The sequence below is a fragment of the Hipposideros armiger genome, unplaced genomic scaffold (assembly GCF_001890085.2).
Source record: "Hipposideros armiger isolate ML-2016 unplaced genomic scaffold, ASM189008v1 scaffold_252, whole genome shotgun sequence".
Lineage (NCBI taxonomy): Eukaryota > Metazoa > Chordata > Mammalia > Chiroptera > Hipposideridae > Hipposideros > Hipposideros armiger.
In genome coordinates, this window is record NW_017731602.1 from 524,316 (window position 1) to 547,657 (window position 23,342).

Genomic DNA, 23,342 nt, shown 5'->3' on the forward strand with positions numbered 1-23,342 from the left:
TGGCATAGGAGCTGATGGTGACTGGTATGTAGTGTGGCCCTGGTTAGTCACCCCTACCCTGCTTTCGGATCTCATCCTGAACCTCTCTCCTGCCTGTCACCATACATGGTGTATGTCACATGGTGCCTGGTGCACTGTGGGTATAAGGCAAATTTTTGTTGAATTAACAAGTGAAATGCACTTAAAGATGCTTTTTGTAGCTCATAGGCTTTTTGACGGAAGACAGTGTAAAAGACAGTATCTGCCACCCAGTGCTCTAACGTCATATTTGAAGTTTGAAGGAAATATGACTTTGCCTTTATGGCTAAATAACTATTTCTTAGGTGAGGAAGGAAGCTTAAAAGGTAAAATTAACTATAAAATTTATTCTACAAGGTGCCGTCACACCTGATAAATAGCTTCCCTACTCTCTGTTAGAATAATGAGCTCATGAGTACAACTTTCCAGGTGGATACAAGAGATTGCTATTATCACCATGGCTATCACTTTTCATATTAATTTTAACATATATTCATAGGTATTATAATTTGCCTGCCTGATAAAAAAGTATAAAGGGAATCTTATTCTTTAATTTTTACTACAAAAGAGGAAAAATGTTCAATCTCTTTTGAAAGGTTATGATTCAATTAGAAAATATATTAGGAAGCAGACTCAGCAGGTATCTTAACTTAAATCCATCTTTTTGATAATGGGGTTATTTTTATTCCAGTGCTAAATTTTTAAAATTAATTTTTAACATTTTATATTAAGAGCTGATAATGTAACATCTCTGTCATGGCATATTCCTTTAAAAAATGAAATAGCAATTCTCAGTTATAAACTCAGACTATAGTAAAAATGATTGTTAACTTAAAGTTTTTTCTATAGGTTAATTTCTAGTCATGATAATAGAAAATAACACATCTGATAAGAGATAAAATTAACTGAATTCTAGCAAAATTTGAGACTAAGAAATGGATATTGGAAGATATTTCATTAATAATGTGCCATTAACATACATTACTTAGAATTTAAGCCCCATCTCATTATACTGTAGATACCTTTTTATTAAGATTTTCCCTGAAAGGGTCAGCATATTTAAGTATTTATAACTGGGAGTTAAGCCAGCATAAAACAAAAGTCAGTTGAGAAAATATTCAGAAATTTGTCCTGTGTGCAGCTCTCAATTTTGGCTGAATTCAAAGGTAAGCCATTCTTTGATTAGCATCTTCAACTAACAGTGCCCGCATCAGGAGTCAGATATTCTCTCATGTTCTCAGTCAAAAAAACAAAATAAGAAAGATAGAAAATAGGAGAGGGACACGAGTATTATACCCTTGGCAAATGGGTAAGAAGTCCAATCCCTTGTTAATGTAATACTGACAGCTTTTGCCAGAGAAGATGGAATGGACTGTGGGAGAATTTTGTTATCATTTAGCAGTACGTTTAGGTAACATTCAGTGGAGCCACTGTTGGCCTGGGAATCATAAAAGGGTAATAAAAGAAGCAGTTTCTTTTCAGTTTTTCTCACTGACCAAGAAGAATAGCTTCAAGGTGACTCTATCACCAGTCTTTTCAACCAGTAAGGTTTCTCTTGGTATGTGAAGCAAGGAGGTATTTACTGTATGTTCCCTTCCAAAGGGAACAGCAAACCTGCCTGTCATGTAAGGTGGGTTGTGAGGATTTATTCCAAACGCATGGTTCTCTCTATCCTTAGGTCTAGTGTCTGTAGATCACTGTTGCTGATCCTGTTAATGGCTGCAAAATTAAGTGTTACAACTCTGTTGGCCTAGAACAATCAGAGAAAGAAGTTAGAGAAAATGCTTTAGAGATGTAGTTAGAGATGTAGTATATACTAGCAATTCAGTCTTTTCTAATGTAATGTTTTGGTTGTCGTTTACCACTATGAAAGCAGTGGCCACTTAGTACTAATCTGTGGGTTTGTCTAAGTTCCTGAAAGGGGTGAGGACGTTGCTACTCCTCAGTTCATCCCCTCCTCTTAGGCAAGGACTATGTCTTAGTCGGCAAGAAAGTGAGTTGTCTGTGTAAATGTTTTGAGACCCTTTATTTTATCACATGGGAAGAATGATAAGGAGATCATGAAGTAGAAGCTGGGATGGGACCTATTCTTGTAAAGGGAAGCAGAAATTTCTAGGAGATACAGGTCTTTTTAGTAGGAGGGAATCATATGGGGCCTACTTCTATTAAAGTCAGACAGACCAGGGCAGAGGGCCTTAACCAGATGATCACTAGAACCTCAAGGCCTTAAAGGATCTGGGAACCTCCTAGAATTATATGCAAAGCATTGTTTTTATGAACATAGATATATAGCTTATATTACATTCTATAAAATATATAATGACTACACACACACACATAAACAAAACCAGTGTTTTGAAGGATTGACACAACAAAGAAGCAGTGGAAGGTCTTGGAGTGGGTCTCCAATTCAATTGTATGCATTTTTAAGCTTAGAGATGGGGTCCATTAAATAACAGTAACATTTAAAGTGGTTCATAGTGAAACACATCTCTGATACGATGTTTACAGTTCTTTCTCCCCAAAATATTTCCTGTTCAAATTGATGTACAGTAGTTAATGTTAAATAGCTTAATATTAGTATTTTACTAAAGAAATTTTTGCTTATGGGAAGGAAAAAGGGCCAAACAAAATGAGTTAAAAGCAGTTGGTTTTGTCTCTGACACTCAGCAATATGTATCATTTTGAAGTTATTCGTTCATGTCAGCATGATGATGAATAGTGAGGATGCAATCATGAGGGAAAAGATCTCTGCCTTTCAGAAGATTCAAGTTTCTGAGGCTATCTCCCAAATTAACAATTACAATGTGACATAGTAAGAGCTCAAGTGAAGGTATGTGTGAGGTAAAATAGGAAGGAGCATGGAGAACAGGAAGCTAAACTGGCCTAGGATCTGAGGGCAGGCTTCTCAGAGGAGATGGTAATAATATCTAACATTTATGCAGCACTTGCTACAATACCTCTCAGTTACTGCTCTATATGTTGACTCAGTTAAACATCATACATTATTGAGGCATAGAGACTAAGTAATGATTGGCCAAAGTCACATGGTCAGTAGGAAGCAGAGTCAGGATTTGAACCCACCTGACTCATAATTCCACGGGTTACCCACTCTACTACCTCTTGTGCTTCAGGTAGTGGTATTATAAATAGCAGTATGCCACATAATAGAACATGGGGGGGGGAGATGAAAGTGGGGAAAGTCAGAGAGAGAGAGACAGAGGAGTCCAACTTCCAACTTTCAAGAATTCAATGTTTTCTGATTTTAAATTCAGATTCCTTCATTTTTATGAGGCTCAGCTTTCCCTATAGTTCTTTCTTTATTCTCTCACCAAATAGAGGGGCCCTGATACTTATCTTTGGGGTATCTAAATTTCCACATAGTCAGTTTGTGTTGGATTACACTTTCACTGAACTTCAAAGATAATCACTTCATCCTTTTACTCATTCATTCACTCATTCATTTACTCAATTTATTTTAAAGTTTTACCCTATCTGTTTTGGGTGGTATATATGACACCTTCCTCAAAACAGATAAGAAATAAAAAATTCAGTTTTGAAAAATAAGGTGGAAACATTTCTTATCTTAGTTTTACCTCACGTGCTTTCCTAGTCATAGAAATTTGAAAAACAAGTTATAATAATAATGCCAGAGAAAGGAAAAAAACAGCTTCTTTTTTTCTGACTAAAAAAAAAAAACCAAACAGAAACAGAAACACACACACACACACACACACAACACAAACCAATTCCTTCAGGTTCTTCATGATTTTGCAGCTACTTATTAGGTTTACATAATAAAGAAGGTTCTTTATAACTCGGGGACATGGTGTTTGCATCCTGTTCCTCCCCCTGCTATGTGGCTCCATGGAAGCAGGCCCTCAAGGAGGCAAAACGCTGCTTTAGGCCACAGTGTGCTCCCACCTGCTCTCAGGAAGTGACTTTTGAGTACTAGCAAAAGTGCTTATTACTGGTTCCTATGCGGTCCCTGCTGACTTCTTATTGTAATACTGTTAAAAAGTTTTCTTTACTGGAACAAATATATTCCATTTGGATTATGTCATGAATTTCATCTGGCATAATGAGACTTTCAATAGCTTTTGTATGTCACCTCTTTTTCACATCACTTGTCTGGTGGCACCAAGAATACTTCCTCACTGAAAATAGATCCATTTACAGTCAATAATAGGGCGGTTAGTGTTCGTTTTTCTTGGGAAAATGAAAATGTGCACCTTTTATCCTATTATACTGATCCACCAGCTTCAGATTATCTGATTTTCGAGCTTCTCATTTTCTCCTGTATCTTAATGCTATTATTAACGAGAATTCTGTTGCTAATGGTTTTGAAAAATAATATGTGTGCTTTCAGCCACCACCCGTATTTTTATGGTTTGTCTGATTTAGCTGGACTTTGGTAATTATTCCAAATGCTGCTTTGCTGTGGATCAAATGTGAGAGCCCTGATGTCCTTCCAGATTTATTTTCAATGTCCTTAATTTTGCTACAAGAGAATGGAGTTAATATTGTAGCTGTTAGTCACTAGGTGAAAAACACTTCTAAGTGTACAGTCTATAGTTTATATTATATTTTTTAAGAGTTTATATTCTCTATGTAATATTGTCTATATTCTCTACCATCTTTCTATATTTATATATAGATATATATATAGAGAAAAAGAGGGTTTTTGTTTTGTTTTGCTTTTACTTTAGAACATTAGTTTTATGAATATCTGGTCATATTTTCATGTGAAATTAAAAATATATATATATTCCAGAGCAACATTTCCTTATCATTTGTTTTTGAGAAAAATCCCAGATGTTAATAGATGTGCTGGTAAATACATATATTTATTGGTCAAAATAGTTTGAGAAACCTTAAGTTTAAAATTTTTTTACATTATTATACAAGTAAATAGAGACTTTAATATGCTAATTTGCATTGTGAATCACATTAAGGATTACTTAGTATGTATTAATTCCCAAACCTATTTGATAATAGAACCCTTTTCAAATGATTATCAGTTTGAGAAATGCCTTTTAACAGACTGACAAACATTAGTCCTTGGGTGCAGAAATAAGTAACTTTTATCATAACCCGGTCAGGAAGAAAAAGCAAAATTGTGTTAAAAAACTCTAAATAATAGGAAAGCATAGAATTTTATATTATATTTTAGAAAATATTTTTATTAAAATTATATAGAGGGGGAAAAAAAACCCTCAACTATCCAGTTATTATTTACATGGACTTATTCATTGTTAGTTGATGGTAAATTAAAGTCTTACTCTAAAATGGAAATTTAAATTTTTTCTTTATATTATTATTGGGATTTAGGAGAAATTTGTACTTCTTTTCCTAAGTATCATAAAGCTCATCCTATATAAAGAAAGAATCATTACTTCAGATATTTTATAGCAATGATTGATGGCCATCTAAACATAGTTACCTGTGTATAAACATGTGTGTCCAAAATTTCTTAAAGCAAAACAGTTTCATAGTGATAAAAAAAAAAGAAAGAAAAGCAATAGAAAAAGACCAGATTGACATAGAGGGGGAAGGAAAACTCTTGGATTGATTGCATCCAGAGGTTTTCTGAAGAGGTGACTTAGAGAAGAACAGCAAGCACAATCTTGAAAGAAGGAAAAGAGATTAATTTAGTGAAGGTGATTTCTGCTGAGGGAAACTCCTAATTTGGTTAACAGTGAAGAATCTAAAGATCAGAAAAATAGATATGCAAATAAAAATTATGAGCAAATGTGTGTTGATTAGAACACTAGTTCTGTGAGATACTGTGGGGAAAATAAGACAAATAAGTTTGGGAAATGCTACTTCATCCTTTGTGTTTAATTTTGCTTTAATTGAAATTTCACAAAATGAATTTATCACAGAATTATTTTCCCATAAATTAAGAATCCTCACAACCCCTTGGGAGAACACTAAGCTAATAGTAATAGGAATAAGGACTACTAATTAATGGACCTCTATCATAATCATTGCTTCTTTGGGACAAAAATGCTAAGACTTAGGTCATACATATTATCATATGATTCTGTCTTCTTTCATTATTAAGATAAAGATGCATTGAATTGAATTGGATTTACCTTTTAATATTGTTAAGTTCCTGAAATACAAGATCCTTCTAAATCCGGGTCATGTAGGTAAGACCTCTTCATGTGGAATCCTCAGACCCTAAATAATTTTTAAACAAGCAGCACTGTTAGATTATAGTGCTTTGACTCAAACATTTTTTTTGGGGGGGGGGGACTGGGGACTTTTTTGCTTACTTTATAAACATTAACAATACTTCTAATTTACAACTGAGCTACACAAAGCCTTGTTTAAGTATGTTTAATTTCCAGTCAAACTTTAAGGACAGATCCTTAAAGTCATTGAAAATTTGGTTTATAAACATTTACTTCTAAAAGCAACACCTTTAAGATTTAGAAGGTTAAACCAGCCCCTCCATCTACATGAGCAAAACTTTAGAGAAATCAATCAGGCCAACTAAGAATCAAGCAATGGCTAAATGAATCATAATACATTTATTCTCTTTTCTTTTCATTTTTAGGTCATGATTGTAATGGGAAAACCTTAGTTATATGTTGGTTGCACGTGTTTGTGTTCTCTGACTTGCCTGTGGAAGAATGGTTGATGTGAGTAGGAATGTTTAGAGATAGGCTTTAATGTATGTGGGGCTGACATCAATTTAGAGTTAAAACAGAATTTTTGTGGGTACTCATGGATTTTTTTAAAACCTTTTCTCTCTCTCTCTCTCTCTCTCTCTCTCTCTCTCTCTCTCTCTCCTCTCTCTCTCATAGGACTAAATTCCACAGTTTAAGTTGGTTGACTGTGACTGGCCTCCCTCATATTATCTGCAAAGATATCATGACAATTTTTGTCCTTAGTGAAAGTCTGTGTCATGGTTACAAGTTGGATGCGAACATTTTAAAGTTTAACTGAAGACAAGTGAATAAAATTGTTACATTCCTGGAACCTTCCTTCTAAATCCATGTGATGAATGTAACCTTTTTTGAAATGGTATCACCAGACCGTACATCATTTCTAAGTAGCACTTTTAATTTTCTCTCCAAAATAACTTTATGCCTACTTTATAAGAGTTACAAGTTTTTCAATTTGGAATTCTGCCTCAAAACACTTCTTAAATATGTGTTTAAAGAAGTGGCAATGATAAAAGAAGGATTCTTTAAATCCTTGAAAATTTGGTCAAAAGTGCCATTTGGTGAGGTCAGTCTTATTCTCTACACTTTTGAAGAGTTTAAGATATTTTTCTGTTAAAATGGTAAGGTGACTTGACAAGTAGCATGATTATATAAGGAAAATAATCAACCTTTTTTCATCTTAAGTTACATTGTTCTTATGAAAGTGATAGATACCACAATTATTTAGACAAGTTATTTTTAAACATGGTTTCATGAATTATATAGTCTAGATTCAATAGCTAGTTAATTTGCTTGTTTTTAATGATATAGTAGCAATACTTCCAAGGTCTTAGAGATGGATCCTTTATTTAGTCTTTTTTTCTTTAATTTTTTTTTATTTTAATCTCAGACTTACAAAAAATTAATATAAGTTGACATACAATATTATTCTACTTCAGCTTCAGTTGTACAGTGCATTGGTCATGCATTTAAACAGTCTATGACGTGATCCCCATCTGGCACCCTACATAATCTTTACAACATTGTTAATTATATTCCCCATACTGTATTTCATATCCCCATGGCTATATTGTGTCTACTAATTTGCTCTTTCTAATCTTTCATCTTCTCCCCCATAGCCTTCCCCCATCTGGATACAAAACTTTTGAAATGTATAGACCAGCTATTTTGTAGAATGTCTATCAATTTGGGTGTCTCTTATGTTTCCTTGTGACTAGATTACTGTTGTGTCAGACTTTTTAACAAAAAAACAAGGAATTGCATAACGTGATTTTACAACAACAAATTTCATTCCTGTTCATAGCTCTGAAAATTAATATAATTATTTGTCATATTTGCATCAAACAGAATACTCAATGCCAGATTCCCAGCAGAAAAGAGTCTCCTAAGAGATTTTATACATATTTCTTAAAGAACAAACTAGATTTATTTATTGAGTATCTTGTTAGTTTTGATGTTTTATGGAATCACATAGATCATTCTAGAATTTACTGGGAAAACAAATACAGTGTACAATAGTATTGATTTTCTCTTTTCACAGTTACTCCTGAGTGCCCAGAGAAAGGAAGAAACGTTTTCCTCTCCTTAAATGAACTCAAATTCTTATCAGAGCTCGTAAAATCCTTTTTGAAGCTGGAAAAAAATGTTCAAGAATTGTTAGAAGAAATGTTTTTATTGCTTAAGGTACCCAGGAATACTTCAGGTAACATGCTCTTTTGTTTAAATTTGTAAATCTATCAATCTTTTTGTGTTTGCTTCCTGCCACTGAATCTGTACCATTACTTAAAAAAATAAAAATGCATGATAGAATTCTTTAAATAAACAAAGTTATGAGAGAAACATTAATAATTAAGAAAATTCTATTAAGCCAGAGAATTACAGTTTTATCCTTTATACATGGCAAATTCCATAATTCTATTTGACAAAGCATTGTAAGTCAATTCTGGATAATTGTCTTTAGCTAAAATCATTTAGCTAAAATGAAAAGATCAAGCAGACTGAATGATGTAGTAGCTGCTCTTCTGCTATGAGCAACTGGATGATGGGGAGCAAAATATTTAGTTTCCTTGGACCTAATTTTTCTCATCTTCACAATGATAGTGTAGGGCCAAACTAAATTTTTCTTTCTTTTATTTTACAATTAGATGCTTTAGATTTCAGTATGTTATATAGGGCTGTGAGAATGAAATGATTTAGTATATGTAAACTATTTAAAAGAACGTCTAGCACATCATAAAAACATAATTATAGTTATATAATAGGTTGCTTTAAGTTTAGTCTTAAAGAAATCCTTTTGAAGAAAGCTATGCCATGTGTGTTGAAACAATGTTTTTAAAATTTAAGGTAGAGTTCAAAACCATAATAGTTAAGATATGTTCTCCGTCTTCCTATCTATACTTATAAAGATTTGCAACTATTAATATATCAGCATGAACTATACAAAGTTCTCTTTTACATGATACCATATATCTTTTTTTTTTTTTAAAGATTTTCTTTGGGAATTGGGGGAGGGGAACAGCGTTGGGGAATTGGGGAAGGGAACAGACAAGCTGCTGTCCTTTTGTTCTTCAGTCTAGTTGTGGAGGATGTCGCTTCACTGGCCTATGTTGATATTATCATTGCGTTCTTCCCCAGTGAGGCAGTTGCTCAGCGGCCATTGGATGGCTGCTCATGGAGGCTCATGGCAGCTCATGAAAGCTCACACCTACTGCCGGCCAGCTTCACTGCAGCTTACGCCCTGCGGGCGACTCACGGCAGCCCAGCTCCAGGTCGAGCTGTTGTTCACCATCTTAGCTGTAGAGGGCGCAGCATCACTGGCCCTCATGTGGGATTTGAACCGGGGCCCTGCTGCTCAGAGCTGTTGTCCCAAGCCAACTCTTAACCAATGTGCCAGTTGGCCGGCCCTGTATATCATTTTAAGGAGAATAAATATAGATAGCGGCTGCATTTATAAAACAAAGTTAGGCAAGCAAGTGATTAACAATCAATCTGAAAACTTCAAAACCTGATTTCTTAGTAAGTAATTACATTTAGTTTAATATATTTACTTTTGTATTTATTTACTTTCCCTGGGTAACTAATTTTAGGTAAGTAATAAGGTTGGAGTTTGTTTTATATTAGCTTATTGGCCTATGTTTCAGGTTAAGTTTAAGTAGCACTATTAAATTATAAAGTAAATAATATAAATAATTTTCCAAATTTGGAGATAATTTGAAGAAGAATGGAGGTGGATTAGAGATTTCTGAAGCTGACAAAAAACCAATGGGAAAAATAATAAAAATATAAGACAAATTTGAAAATTAAAACACAGATGAAAAAGTAGATTAATTAGAAGGCAACATGAGTTATAGAGGGTCTTTTAGATGGAACTGACTGGGTCAAAGAGAGATCTGAATAGAGAAATTTGACATCCTGACTTTTGATTGACATGTTGGTTCCTTGAGCAGTTGAAACTTGGTGTGAGTACTCACCCATCATCATTCCTGGCAAAGATTTGGCATCCCTCATGCACATTTCTAGCAGATCTTTTCTGAGTTGTGAATCAAGAAACAGAGTGAATGCCAACAAACCTGGGCCCTTACCCATTCAGGCTCATCTTGCGTCTTCCCGAGGCCAGGCCCTAGAGATATTAGTTCAATTCTGATAACTCTGTTCCTCTTAAGGGCCACATAAATTCAAAATTAGAATTGTGTTAAAGAGGCATTGTGAAGATATAAAACTGAAATGGCCAAAAATTGAAGCAAAGTGTTACCTAGTGGTTTCAGAGAAAAAGAAAAAGCTTGTTCAGCTTCATTAAATTAAAATAAAGTGATGCTGAGTCTTGCAAATGCTGTAAATTTAAGAGCAATAGTTACCATTATTGAATAAAATCAACAGAGAAAATATATAATTGTGCCACAATATACTGTCTTACCCCAAATTTGTCATACAAGCAGCATGGCATATAAAAGCAACTTCACTATCACAATAATAGTGTGTTATAGAAACATATTTGTGGATTATTGAACACAGTCTGAAAGGACTTTTGGAGGACAGGTATAAGAAATGCTTAAGTGTACTAGAACATCTCCTTGTGGTATATGTCTTCCTTTTTGTTGCAATTCATATATGTATTTTTTGTAACAAAGCCAAGATTGATTTAATCTGATGTAACTTTATATAAATGGGTCCCTGAAAAGAATAATCTTGAGGGAAATTATGAAGAAAAATCTTAAATGTTTTATTTGTGTAGCCAAGTTAGTCGATTCTTATCAAAAGACTTGGTTTCTTAAATTAGGAAGGAAAAGATTCCTTGTAACAGATGATTAAAGAAACCAAATGTATCTTAGGTTATCCTGATAGTCACTCTTGCTTAGAAATCTTGTGTGGGAGAGGACGGGAGGCGGGGAGATGGGGAAAGATCAAGTCATTTGGAATCCAGTGTGTTTCTTTTGATTGGAGCATATTTTGCTAATAAAAATCTTGGAAAGAGTTGCCTACTATGTCTATGTAACCAAAACAATGTGATGAAAGGTAAAGTTTTTTTGTTTTGTTTTCATTGTTCAGATATTTTAAAAATATCCAGGTGCTTAACATCACATAAAGAAAATATAAAGATGACTTCCAAATAACTTACTTTTTACTTTGATGTTTCCTACTATACTGTTGAGTTAGTCAAATTGTCAGTGTTCTTAGTAATCTGAATATAATTTGAAATCTCTATAGATCTTATAGAGACACAGAAATATTTTTTAAGAAAGAAAAGGTATTTAGTCATTATATGTTTTGCTTTTGGGGGGCCATGATTTGGTGGTGTTCTGTTTTGGTCATTTCAAAAACATGATAGAACGTTATTTGACTGTTATGGTGCCTTACTGTATTTCTTTTAGGTGATTATATCTTATGGAGTGGCCTTGGGTTCGATTTGTGGGGCACTTCTAATGCTCCTTCAGAATAAAGTTGTTCTCTCGGGCAGTTCCTCAAATTTTCCAAAGGTGGCATCTGAGATTCATCTAAGCCAGGAGGTTCCTTGGCCCTCATTTTTCTTTAGCCCCAGCAATGACAAAGAGCAATGGCTGCTTCAATTGTATGTAAGAAGAACACTTAGGGTTTGTCTCAGAAGAATCAAAGATTTCAGATCTTCTGAAAGATTGTTTGTACTCTTAGGGGGTCTTAAGAGGGGTCAAATGGCTTCTAAGAGTTCCTTAGCTAGATGGTTAAGGGACTGTATTAGGGAGGCGTATGTAGTTAAGGTAAAGAGGCTCCTAGGGTTTGTAAAGCTCATTACACTAGGACTTTCACTGTTTCTTGGGCAGAGAGGTCGAAGGCTTCCACATTGGAAATTTGCAAGGTGGCCACCTGGGCTTCTCTTCATACCTTTTCATAGTATTATCTCTTGGATGTCGTCTCTTCTACAGATTCAGCTTTTGGTGGGAGGTTGCTTGTGAGCCAGAAAAGAACAGTGAAGAAAAGAAAGACTTGTAGTTCCCACTTAGAGCTGCCAACAAGGCAAGTTGCTTTGTAGTGCACACAATGGGAGCCTACGAAGACCAATTTGGGTGTGAAAGTGGATGTCACAGGGAAGTACTGCCAACCTCCACTCTCTATGAAAGAAAGCGACACTGTGGAAACTAACCAGAAGTGCAAATGAACCACAGCAGACTCGGTAGCGACAGGCTGTTTAGCAGCTAGTATTCCTGTGACTCTGCACTCTACTGAGGTTCTTAATCTGGGCATGCTCTTAAAGAAACCAGAGTTGACTGCAGGCAAATAACCTATGTTTGAGAGGCATGAGCCCAAAATGGGCTACCTCCTCTGGACAATGCTAGTAAGTGGATAGAATTTTCAATATATTTTAAATAGGTGAAATAATTCGTCAGATGTTCACAGAACTCATAAAGTTTGGAAATGTCAAATTCTGAAATTGACCATTTTGAATTCCAAACAAATATTAAAATGCCGCAATTGTTTAAAACCATGAGATATATCTTATTTGTCTAGATTCAGGGTTACCAACCCTTTATAATATAATCCTGTGCATGTGTATATATGGGCAGTACATTTCTAAAGTGGACTTGCCAAGTAAAGAGGTATAGTCATTAAGAGGATGAAAAGATTAGACACAGACTGAGAAAAATATTTGCAAAGCACGTATCTTATAAAAGAATTGTATCCAAAATATACAAATAACTCTTAAAATTCAACAATAAAAACTCAATTAAAAAATGAGCGAAGGATCTGAACAGACACTTCACCAGAGAAGTTATACAGATGGCAAATAAACATATGAAAAGATGTGCAACATCATATGTCATCAGGGAAATGCATATTAAAACAAGAAGATAGCACTACACACCAATTAAAATGGCTAAAATTTGAAACACAATACCAGTTCTGGCATGGATGTGAAGCAACAGGAACTCTCATTCATTGCTGATAGGAATGTAATATAGTATAGCCTCTTTGGGAGACAATTTGGTGTATCTTACAAAGCTCAACATTGTCTTACATGATCCAGTAATCATGCTCCCAGGTGTTTCCACAAATAATTTGAAATCTATGTCCACACAAAAACCTGCACACGAATATTTGTAGCAGCTTTATTCATAATTGCCAAAACTTGGAAGCAGCCAAGATATCCTTCCCTAGGTAAATCGATAAACTGTGGTACATCAATCCAATGGAGTGTTATTCAGTGATTTTTAAAAAAAAGAGAAAGAGAGATATAAAGCCATGAAAAAAACATGGAAGAAACTTAAATGCGTATTGCTGTGAGAAAGAAGCCAATCTGAAAAGGCTACAGGCTATGTGACCTTCTGGAAAAAGCAAAAGTATAGAGACAGTAAAAAGATCAGAGGCTTTCAGCGGGAGTGAAAAGGGTAAGAGAGGTGAATAGGTGGAGCACAGAAGATTTTTAGGGCAGTGAAATTATTCTCTACAATATAGTTAAGATGGATACATGATATTATGCATTTGACAAAACCCACCGAATGGCACAACACAAAGAATAAACCCTAATGTAAACTATGGACTTTAGTTTATAATAGCCTATCAATATTGGTTCATCAGTTGTAGCAAATATACCACACCAATGCAAGATATTAGCAATAGGCGAAGCAGAGGGCAGGAGGAGAGTATATGGAAACTCAGCATTATTTTGCTTAATTTTTCTATAAACCTAAAATTGCTGTAAAAACCAAAGTCTATTCATTAAAAAAAAAAAAGAAGAAGATATGGACATTTTGAGAGTTCCAAGTCAGTTTGTCATGTCTATTTTGACTGCTCATGGTATTTTTATTATGCAGAATTGTTTTACGGCTTCTCCAAGTTGTGTCCTTCTGAAGTCTTTTCTACACAGGTCTTCTGAAAAAAATATTCCATATTTTCTTTTAGTAGCTTTATAGTTTCCTATTCTTTATTTAAAAACCTTTCATTAATCTGGATTTCTTTTTCAATGTTAGAATTGATCCTTATTTATAATACCATCTTCTTAAAAAGACATAATAAAATGCAAGCCATAAAGAAAGCATTTTAGGTTAAATGGTATAACATTGATCTAAAACCTTCTCTGAATTGTGATGTGTGTTGAGAAATGAAGCAGGATTACTAAACTGCAGTCCATGGGCCCTTGAGGTTCATGAATGCACTTTACAAGAGGGCCTGGGAATCCTCAATAGTATGTTTGAGTGTGTGTGTATGTGTGTGCACTTAGCATTGAGTCATATTGTGCATTTTGGAGGGAGTGTTCTGTGACTTGAATCATGTTTTCAGAAGTGTTTACAAATCCAAAATGATTAAGAAACACTAGGATTGAGGAAAACTTTTCTTCAGAATATATAAACTTTGATAAAATTTCCCAAAAGGACATTGATATCCCTTACCAAATAGAATATTTACCTCTCTAAAAAATGTTTCTGTGAAACTATTATTTAGGAATCATTTACAATTAAGCTCATCAACCATATTTAGAAAAAAAAAAACATAAAGCAAAAACCACACATCTTCTAGATGACTATATCGGTCAGAAGCCCTAATGAGAAGAATCAGTAAGATTTTGAAATTTATTTACCCAGGACATTTGAAGAAACTGACGCTTAAGGTCTTATTTTTTTTTAAGCTACATAATAGTTATAATTCATCATCATATATCAAGTCTAAGCAAAAAAGCAAATTAAATACTAACTCATTCATATCAAATTAAAATATAATTAACAGAATTTTAATGGAAAAGTGGAAAGATTTTTTTCTGGCATATTTGTTCATTACATTTTTGTAGGTTTTTTTTTTTCTATGAAAAGAGTTTCTTAATTCTAAACAATAAAACTTGAGAAAATATTTTCATTTTAAGAGATAGAGATTACTTCTTATCTGTCCAAGTGTTTGTGTTTTTCCAATGAATTATTGATATACTTATTAAGAGTGTAATTTTTCCTAATATGCTGATGTTTATCCATTTTGTTCTTCCTGTTTCAAGAAAAGAAGTATTAAAGTGCTAAGGAACACCACCAATTTTTAAATGCAATACTTTAGAATTTAAATTTTTACATGAACAAGGAAATTAATATTTACTTTCTACTCTTAACTTACCCTACATTATCACCATGAAAATGAATTAATGACAGAAGAATCTATATTTTACAGATGATATAAGTATGTACATCAAATATGAATATAAATATCAAATAAATTTCATAAAAAAGGACTCTATATATTTTGATACTATCATTATTGTAATGGTGACATCACCCTACATCTTGTTGACTATATTTTCTGCATCTTGATATGTATGTGTGTATGTATATACTTTTGATAGAGCTTTTCTACAGAATTAATTTTAACAGTCTATTAATTATGCCTACTATGGTGTGTCTTAATGTATGTTTGTGTGTTTGTTTCCTTTTTTTGTTTGCTTTCTTTTCTATTGCATAGGAATTTTGGACATATCCAATAGAGCAGCTGTAATAGAGAAACATAGAACAAATGAAACCAGTGTCCCTTCAGAACAACTGCTACCAGTAAAAGAGGTAAGTGAGGAAAGAAAGAGTGGGTTTTCTTTATTCATATATAATAGCATCATATGTCTGTGAATTTATTATGAATCAAAAATGTCTTGAGTTTTATCCTTTGACACTAAAAAATTATTCTTGGTTGAAAATTGGCTTATAAGTTTTGACAAAAATTGAATTTAGTGGAGACACTGTTCTCTTGAATGGAAAGAGAGGACTTTGTTCTCATCCCAGCTCAGGGTCTACACTTTAAGAATTTGTGTAGATAATTGTTGAAAAGGGTGGAAATGGAGATTAAAAAGGAAAGGAAAAAGAAAAGAATAGTTTTAAGTGGCCTCTGTGTTTTGTTTGTACTCAGACCTATTACCACTCTTCCCCTGATCTGTTCTATTTAATATGTTATAGAGAATGACACCTTCCAGGCTTCTGGGAAGGTTTGGCCAATGAAAGGCATTGATGGAAGACCAGGAGGGTGGATGTTGGAGAAAAACCATAGTATGCCTTCCCCTCTCTCTGTTTTAGGGAACATCTCTAATAGTACCTGTGACTCCTTCCTCTCCTCCATGGGCCCTGCTCCCACCACACAGTTTTCTCTCCAAGGTTTCAATTCCATCTGGCAATTCTGCCTTACCTTTAGCTTTGACTGGTGGCCCCAGGAGCTAGACTCCTAGGAATAGTCCTCTGAACCCTTTCTTTCTTCCTCTAGCCCTAGGAGTAGTAGTGGCTTCCTGCTGCATTAATATCTGTCTTGCTTCACAACTCATCTTTGACTCCTCAATCTTTCATCACCTTAGTAACCCACATTAAAATTTCTCATTTTGAAATGTCTAGAGTGGTTTCTGCTTTCTGAATGGCTCTTGACTAATATATACAGTAGTTAAACATTTAAAATGACAAAAGAACATAGAGTTTTAACAGTTTTGAGTTAGAATGCAAGGAAAATAATCAGGAAAGTTATACATTATGCTTTAACTAAAAATCAGAGTAGGTATTAAAAAATTAGTGTTAGGTAATGGAAGAAAGGGATTCAACAGGTATTTACTTTGTGCACAGAATAGAAAGCCACATTATTTCCTTTTCTTGGATCAACTAGTAAATGTTCTGTAATCTAACTGGAACATTTTTGGTGCTAAACATCAGAAGGGAAGAGTAGAAGGGAGCAAACAATATTTCATGACAACAAATTGACTTCTAGGAGGACATTTGAGTAGTAAAGGCTTTCAGTTATCTTTTTAAGCACAGCTATTAATGTGCCTGATTTTCTATATTTTGAAGAGACTTCAGTTGGGCCAAGGTATTATAATCACATGTAAATTACCATGGGCCGAAGTAATTATTATTGCACACACACACACAAATTTTCACTGCAGCCATGGTGAATACCAGCAATTTTCACCAGAATATATTTCCTTGGATGAATTAATGAATGAGTGAATGAATGATTTTAATGAATAGACATGCCCTGGTGGGGTTAAACAAAAGCAGATTTTTGTTGTTGTTTTTAATTTTCATGGAGGTGGTTTCCTTTTTATATTTCTGTCATAATGTGCCCCAAGGAAATACTGTTATGGCACAGGGACTATACCCATGACACTTCCAAAGTTTCACTTATAAGAAAGGAGATTATATAAGCTGTGTAGATTCACATAATGAATAATCTTATGTAAAAATAAGATGAGAGATGTGTTTTCAGGCCCTTTGATGTTAAAGGTCCAAATAAACTTTGGAAAGTTCAATTACAACTCAATTATAAGCATAGTTAAGTATGAGAGCCACTTTTTCCAACTATAGAATCATGGAACCATAGAATTTTATAGTTCTTGTAGAAGAATCACCTTTATTACTTTATACATTATATACAAAAAGCATGAAATTAATGCTGAGTGGGATGTGTATGCAAGAAAATGAAGCTAATGATCATAATCTCAGTAATTTTAGACTGAAAGAGACCACAGAAATCATTTAATTCAGCTCTTTTATTTGTCTAACAAAAAACCTGAGATCCAGAAAAATTAGTAATTTAGGCAGGGATATTGAGCCTAAGGTCTTCTGAAGTTGGAGTAGGTAAATTATTACTGTAAACAAGATTACATTAAAACAGGGAAAGTTTAATTCTAAGAATAGGTTCAACCTACTAACCATAATGTTTTTAGTGCGTTAGACAACATTAGAGGATTTTGGGGAAATATGCATTCATAAATATATTGCCATATGAGACAAAGACCGAAAGAAAACAAATAATACCAGCCTTCACCCCAACCTTCCCACTCCACCCACACAGAGTAATGTGGATCATTTTAATTTTTCATTTCCTGGAACAAAAGTAGTGCCACTTACCACTTTGTGAGTGGAGAAACTAAATAAAATTCTAAAGTAAAAATCTAGAAGGGTGTAGTTTTGTATTTTCTCTGAGAAATATATTTTTTATTGCTATTTTTTTGGCTTCTCTGGGTTTCTGATAGTGAAAAAGAAATAAAGATTGAATATTAAACACTGTCATGTTGCAATGCTTGTTAACAATAAACTATAAAAAAGACTATAAAATCTAATTTAGACTTTATTAAATATATTGAATTTAAAGTTTGTTTTATGTGATAAATAGTAAGTATAACTTTCAGCTCTCATAAAGATGGTTTTATTGAACTATATTTAAGAGATTAAATTTTGAAAAAAGTTTTTGATTAAACCCACTGATGAATTAAAATGAAATGTCAGTATATTACTGTGTGTAAAGAATGCACATGTTTTTGTATATTGCTTTATTCATTGGGTAATATTTTTCAGGTTGTAAGAATGGCTTTCTTTACATTTTATCAAAGAATACCTATATTCAACATGCTGAATAAAAGCAATAATTTTATATCTATAACAATAGAAACACTTGGTGAATTAAGATTAATATAACCTCATATAAATTTATGTTTCAGGCTACTTCACTAGATTTTGGCTGGAGAAATGCATTTAAAGAAGTGTCTCTTCCCATGGCACATTGTGTAACAACAGCAATTGAAGATTTTTCTATAAACATTCTCCAACAGGAACAGGATGACAGGTCTTCAGCTGTGACCTATGCTATAAACCTTGTAAATGTCCAACAAGTTTGGCAAGAGAGCCATGTGGTTCCTGAGGAGGACCAACCAAAGAAAATTGCAAAGGCAAGAATCAAATGAAATCCTTTCAAAATGTAGACTGCCATAATGATTTTTTAAAAAATATAAGTCATTATAAAGGAAACCTGTAGAAAAATGGTTGAGCCTCTTGGCAAATATTTACTACTTGACCCAACACCAGTTTTCTTCTCTGGTATCATGGGCCACTGCCAACAAAAAGTACTTAAACCTGCTACCACCATGTTGTTCTATGAGAATTAGGCAACTAAAAAGGGGACTGCTGTGATTTCATGAGGAGCTCGGAAAACTGCTTGTTTGAGTCATTCCTTGAATGACTACAGCAGAAATTTAGGAGGTTGGAGGAGTTACTGTCCTTTATTGGTTTGGGCAACCTTTAAATCTTTTTTTACCCGTTAATGAACATTCCATTTCATTAGCATCAGGTTTACATCTTTACATGTGCTTTGAGAGTCACAGAACATACTGAGAAAATAGGAGTAATAATGCAAATAGATACTCAGTATTAAGTCCACAATGAGCTCAGAAACTTACGATTGATATATTTTTTAAGAGATTTCTTAAAGATGGCCTCCTGTTCTGCTACTGCCACCCTGAGGCTCTAGAACATTCGCCAGGAACACGGCTAATCTGAAATGGAGGCAGTTTCACCTTCCCATCCACCGTACCTCCTCTGCCATTAAGAAGGAGTAGATTCATAATAACTAGTGAAAAGCTAGGCATATTACTTCTAAAACTTGCTGACTTCTTACCAGTAAGAAGATGCTACCTGAGATTGTTTTTGCTTCTAGATTAAGTTAAACTGATATAACCTTATTTATATGTGATGATAATAAAAGAAACCTTTTATGCAAATTTAGCAAAAGAAAATTAAAATAAATTAAAAAATAATGCAATCATGTTACTATCAAGTATACATATTTTCTGAGTTCTAACTACAAATAAAAGTATTGTCATGTGAAGCAATTTCATCAGTTTTTCATAATGTCTGTCTGGTAAACATAAAGTTTGAAGGTTATATAGAGAGAAGCATCATTTTGGTATTTCCTTATTTGACATAAAACACTTAACTTTCTACAACTGAGAAATCGATTACTATAAAGTTGTGTCATTAGATTTTTGTTTGATGCCAAATTCATTATTTAGGAATTTGGCTCCCCTGTACATAAATTACATGGTGCTGTCAGAGTACAAATAACTCAATGCTACATTTATTTCTCCCTAGTTTTGTTCTGACATCATGGAAAAACTTGACACAATGCTTCCACTGGCTCTGGCATGCAGAGATGATTCTTTTCAGGAAATTAGAGCAAACTTTGCGGAGGCCTGTTGTAAAGTGGCAACAGCTGTCCTGGAGAGACTGCAAGAGAGAGGCAAGGAGGTTCCTTCCAAAGCACCCCTGAAAAACTTACACACCCTGCTCTCCACGGCAGTATATGTCTTCCAGCATTTTATGCAATACGATAATTTGATGAAAGAAAATACTAAGAAGTGAGTGTCATTTAAGTTAAGTTGATGGCCATGCTGAAAGTGACATGTAATATTTGGATATCACAAGAGTGAAATTTTTATGATAATATTTGAGAAGAAAATAATAATTAACATGGTGAATTATTTTGATTTGTCTTGACTAGGAAATGTCAAAAAGGTGGAGCATGGGATATATTAAATCGGATACACAGATAGTAAGAAAGATATCTATTTTCTCTAAAGGCTCACTCAAAAGACCCAGGCATTTTCCATATTCTAATCTGGAGCAAATTTTCTGAATGCTCTTATGACGTGACCAGAGCAAACCCTTTCCATTTTGTAAAGACACTGTACTGACTACACTGAAAAAAGAAAAATAAACTTCTTTTTGTTCCATGTGTACAATGTTGTGAAATATGCACCTCTCTCTTGTTTCTAAGCCAACAAGATGTTAGGAGCTGACACAAAATAAATGCGTTTCAATATATTCTATTGGCCAATGTAAATATATTTCAGAACATCAATTTAGCAATAAACTAGCCTTAATATTTGAGGAGGAAGCATTTTAATTCTCATGTATTAGCAGTCTAAATAGATGCTGTGTTTTCTGTATAGAAAATGAAAATGACCACAGCTATTATCACATGGTCTTTCCGGCTACCCTTGTACTCTCGAGAAGATAGCATGGCCCCTTGCAAAGGGGACATGTGAACTTGACAGTCCAGTGTGAGCCCAAGATTCTATTCTGTATTACTTATTCAGCCTTTGCAGTTCCTTACTTATGAGAGAAAGAATAATGTTAATAGCTAAAGATAAATGTAAACTAAATTTGGCTTGGTGTAGGATATAACTATGATATTTCTTTAATTCTCATAAGTAGTCAGATGTTGTGATTCATACTTGAATTTATAAACTAAATCTGCCAGAAATCACTTTATTTCTGTAGAATATTTTAAAACAGTTTATGAGATAATTGACATCTACAAAATTACAATTTTTAAAATAAAAAGTGTGTTTGTGGGACGTGTGATAGCTTTATAAAAGTTGGTTCTGACAAATGCATGTTTTCTCTATAATAACGATAACCTAATGCCTAAATAATGCACTGATCTCTAATAATAGGCTTACAAAGAATACTTTTATTTTTGAATGATGTATTGACAATGCAGTTTGTCTCAAGTTGACGTGCATATTTGTGGAACAGCAGATGTACGTTTTCAAAGGACTCACAAAACAAAGACCAGCTTTTTTTTTTTTTTTTTTTTTGCTTTTTGGAAAGTGAATGTGGATGTAGACTTCAGTACTAGGAGGAAATGAATGATTGATATCTAATAATCAAAACCATTTGTAGTACTGGAGATTGTTACCTCCTACTGCACAGGCCTTAAATCTCTGTCTCTTTGATCATTCCCTCTGAGCAGACCCATATTTCTGGTGCCTGTCCAACGATATCAGGAATTCATCAACACGCTACAGTTTCAGGTTACGGACTACTGCGTCAGAGTTTGTGCTACAAGCATTTTACAGGATGCTGAGAGCCACCACTGGAACGACTACAAAGCTTTTTATGAGGTGTGAAGTTAAGTTTACTATCCCTCCTTTTTACACAAATATGTTTTACTGCCTACCTGCTTTCTGGCTAATTAGAAACATGAGCTTGGCATTACTAACACACTTAGGCTGTTAGGATAATATTTTTAAAATATTGAATTTGTACTTAGGAAAAACACTGTTTGTAAAAACCTGAAATAATTAGACATCAGAACTCTCCTTATGCTTAAAAGTAAAAATAACTTCATTTGAGCTGCAGTGTTTCAGTGCTTTATAATAAGTTGGAATATAATGGGATACAATGAAAACTCAAGGAGATAACAATGCCAAAATGCTGCAACCTTGTGTTTTTTCCAATGGGACCAGTTATAGGTATCCTTGCATTTGTTTTCTTGGTATGCATGTCCATCTGTGTTTGATAAATATGTTTTATTAAGCAGCTCCATTCTTTATACTTATTTTTTTTCTTCTCATTATATGCTGTTATGGGTGTGCTTTAAGACTCATCCAATCATTTGTAGCTTACCTATTTTCATTTAGCCCATGTTTTGAAATCCCAAATTTGTATTGAATTAAAGCCTAATGATTACCAGTACAACCAAACCCAGAATCAATTAAAATTATTAGTCATTAGCCTTCCTTAGTTTTCCTTACCCTGAGTCCCAATGATTATACATAAGCTACAATATATGTAATTCCTTGAAGTTGATTTCAGGACAGGGTGAAACATTTATAATATCTTAATAAAAGATTATCTGGGTTTTCAAAAAGATTCATCAGTCAAGCCCAGTTTCATTAGCTCTTCTCATGTACCCTTTCCTCTGGATTGAAGCTTCTGACTTTTGTTTTTCTTGATTGTCCTAATCACTATGGAGAATTGAAAAAAACAGAGTGGAGTTTTATTCAATGGAGTCACTCTTGTCACCTCCCTGACACTAAAGGTTCCTATGGCTCCATTTGTGCTGGAGTTATTATCATAATAAATATTGCCACAACGGAGAAGAGCAGCTAATAAGAAGCTCTTTTAAAGGACTTTCCACTTTTTCTAAGGTCATTTCATCTCTCCTTTAGAGGCCCTTCCCAGATACTTTTTCTTTTTTGCAAGAGCATCCATACGGAGTTTTCCAAACCTGACATACTTCAAACAGCAGTGGGTAGAATGAAAACGAGAAAGTGGTATGGTACAGCTGGTAGCCTGAGATAAGGATGAAAGTATTGGTCTTTCCCTCTCCTGGCAGCATCACAGCTTCCCTATTTGCCTTGAGGTAAACAGAGAGGTTGAAAATGAATCCATCTCATGTTTCAAAGTATTTCAGTATGTCAGTGTACTAATGAGCAATTTTATAAGATGTTTTCATTGAAAAACAGGTATCATCTCACCATATGTCCAACACAGAGGTATTATGTTTCTTCTCATGCAAAATGGGAACTAGAAGAGTTGTACAGTATAAATAATAAGTAGATGTATTGAGAACCTGTTATTGAAGTTACCAAGTATTTAGAAAAGAAAACAA

General features: G+C 34.0%; 1 protein-coding gene across 5 annotated transcripts in view; it reads left to right on the forward strand.

Annotated features, from left to right (window-relative positions):
• The window catches only part of KIAA0825 (KIAA0825 ortholog), a 246,087-nt gene that overhangs the window by 98,950 nt on the left and 123,795 nt on the right, over nucleotides 1–23,342 (forward strand). For all 5 annotated transcript variants that reach the window (XM_019655925.1, XM_019655923.1, XM_019655922.1 and 2 more), the window contains 5 exons: nucleotides 8,236–8,397; nucleotides 15,603–15,697; nucleotides 18,607–18,834; nucleotides 20,033–20,298; nucleotides 21,699–21,849. In XM_019655925.1, the coding sequence (XP_019511470.1) occupies nucleotides 8,236–8,397; nucleotides 15,603–15,697; nucleotides 18,607–18,834; nucleotides 20,033–20,298; nucleotides 21,699–21,849 (902 nt within the window). The remainder of the gene's footprint in view (nucleotides 1–8,235; nucleotides 8,398–15,602; nucleotides 15,698–18,606; nucleotides 18,835–20,032; nucleotides 20,299–21,698; nucleotides 21,850–23,342) is intronic.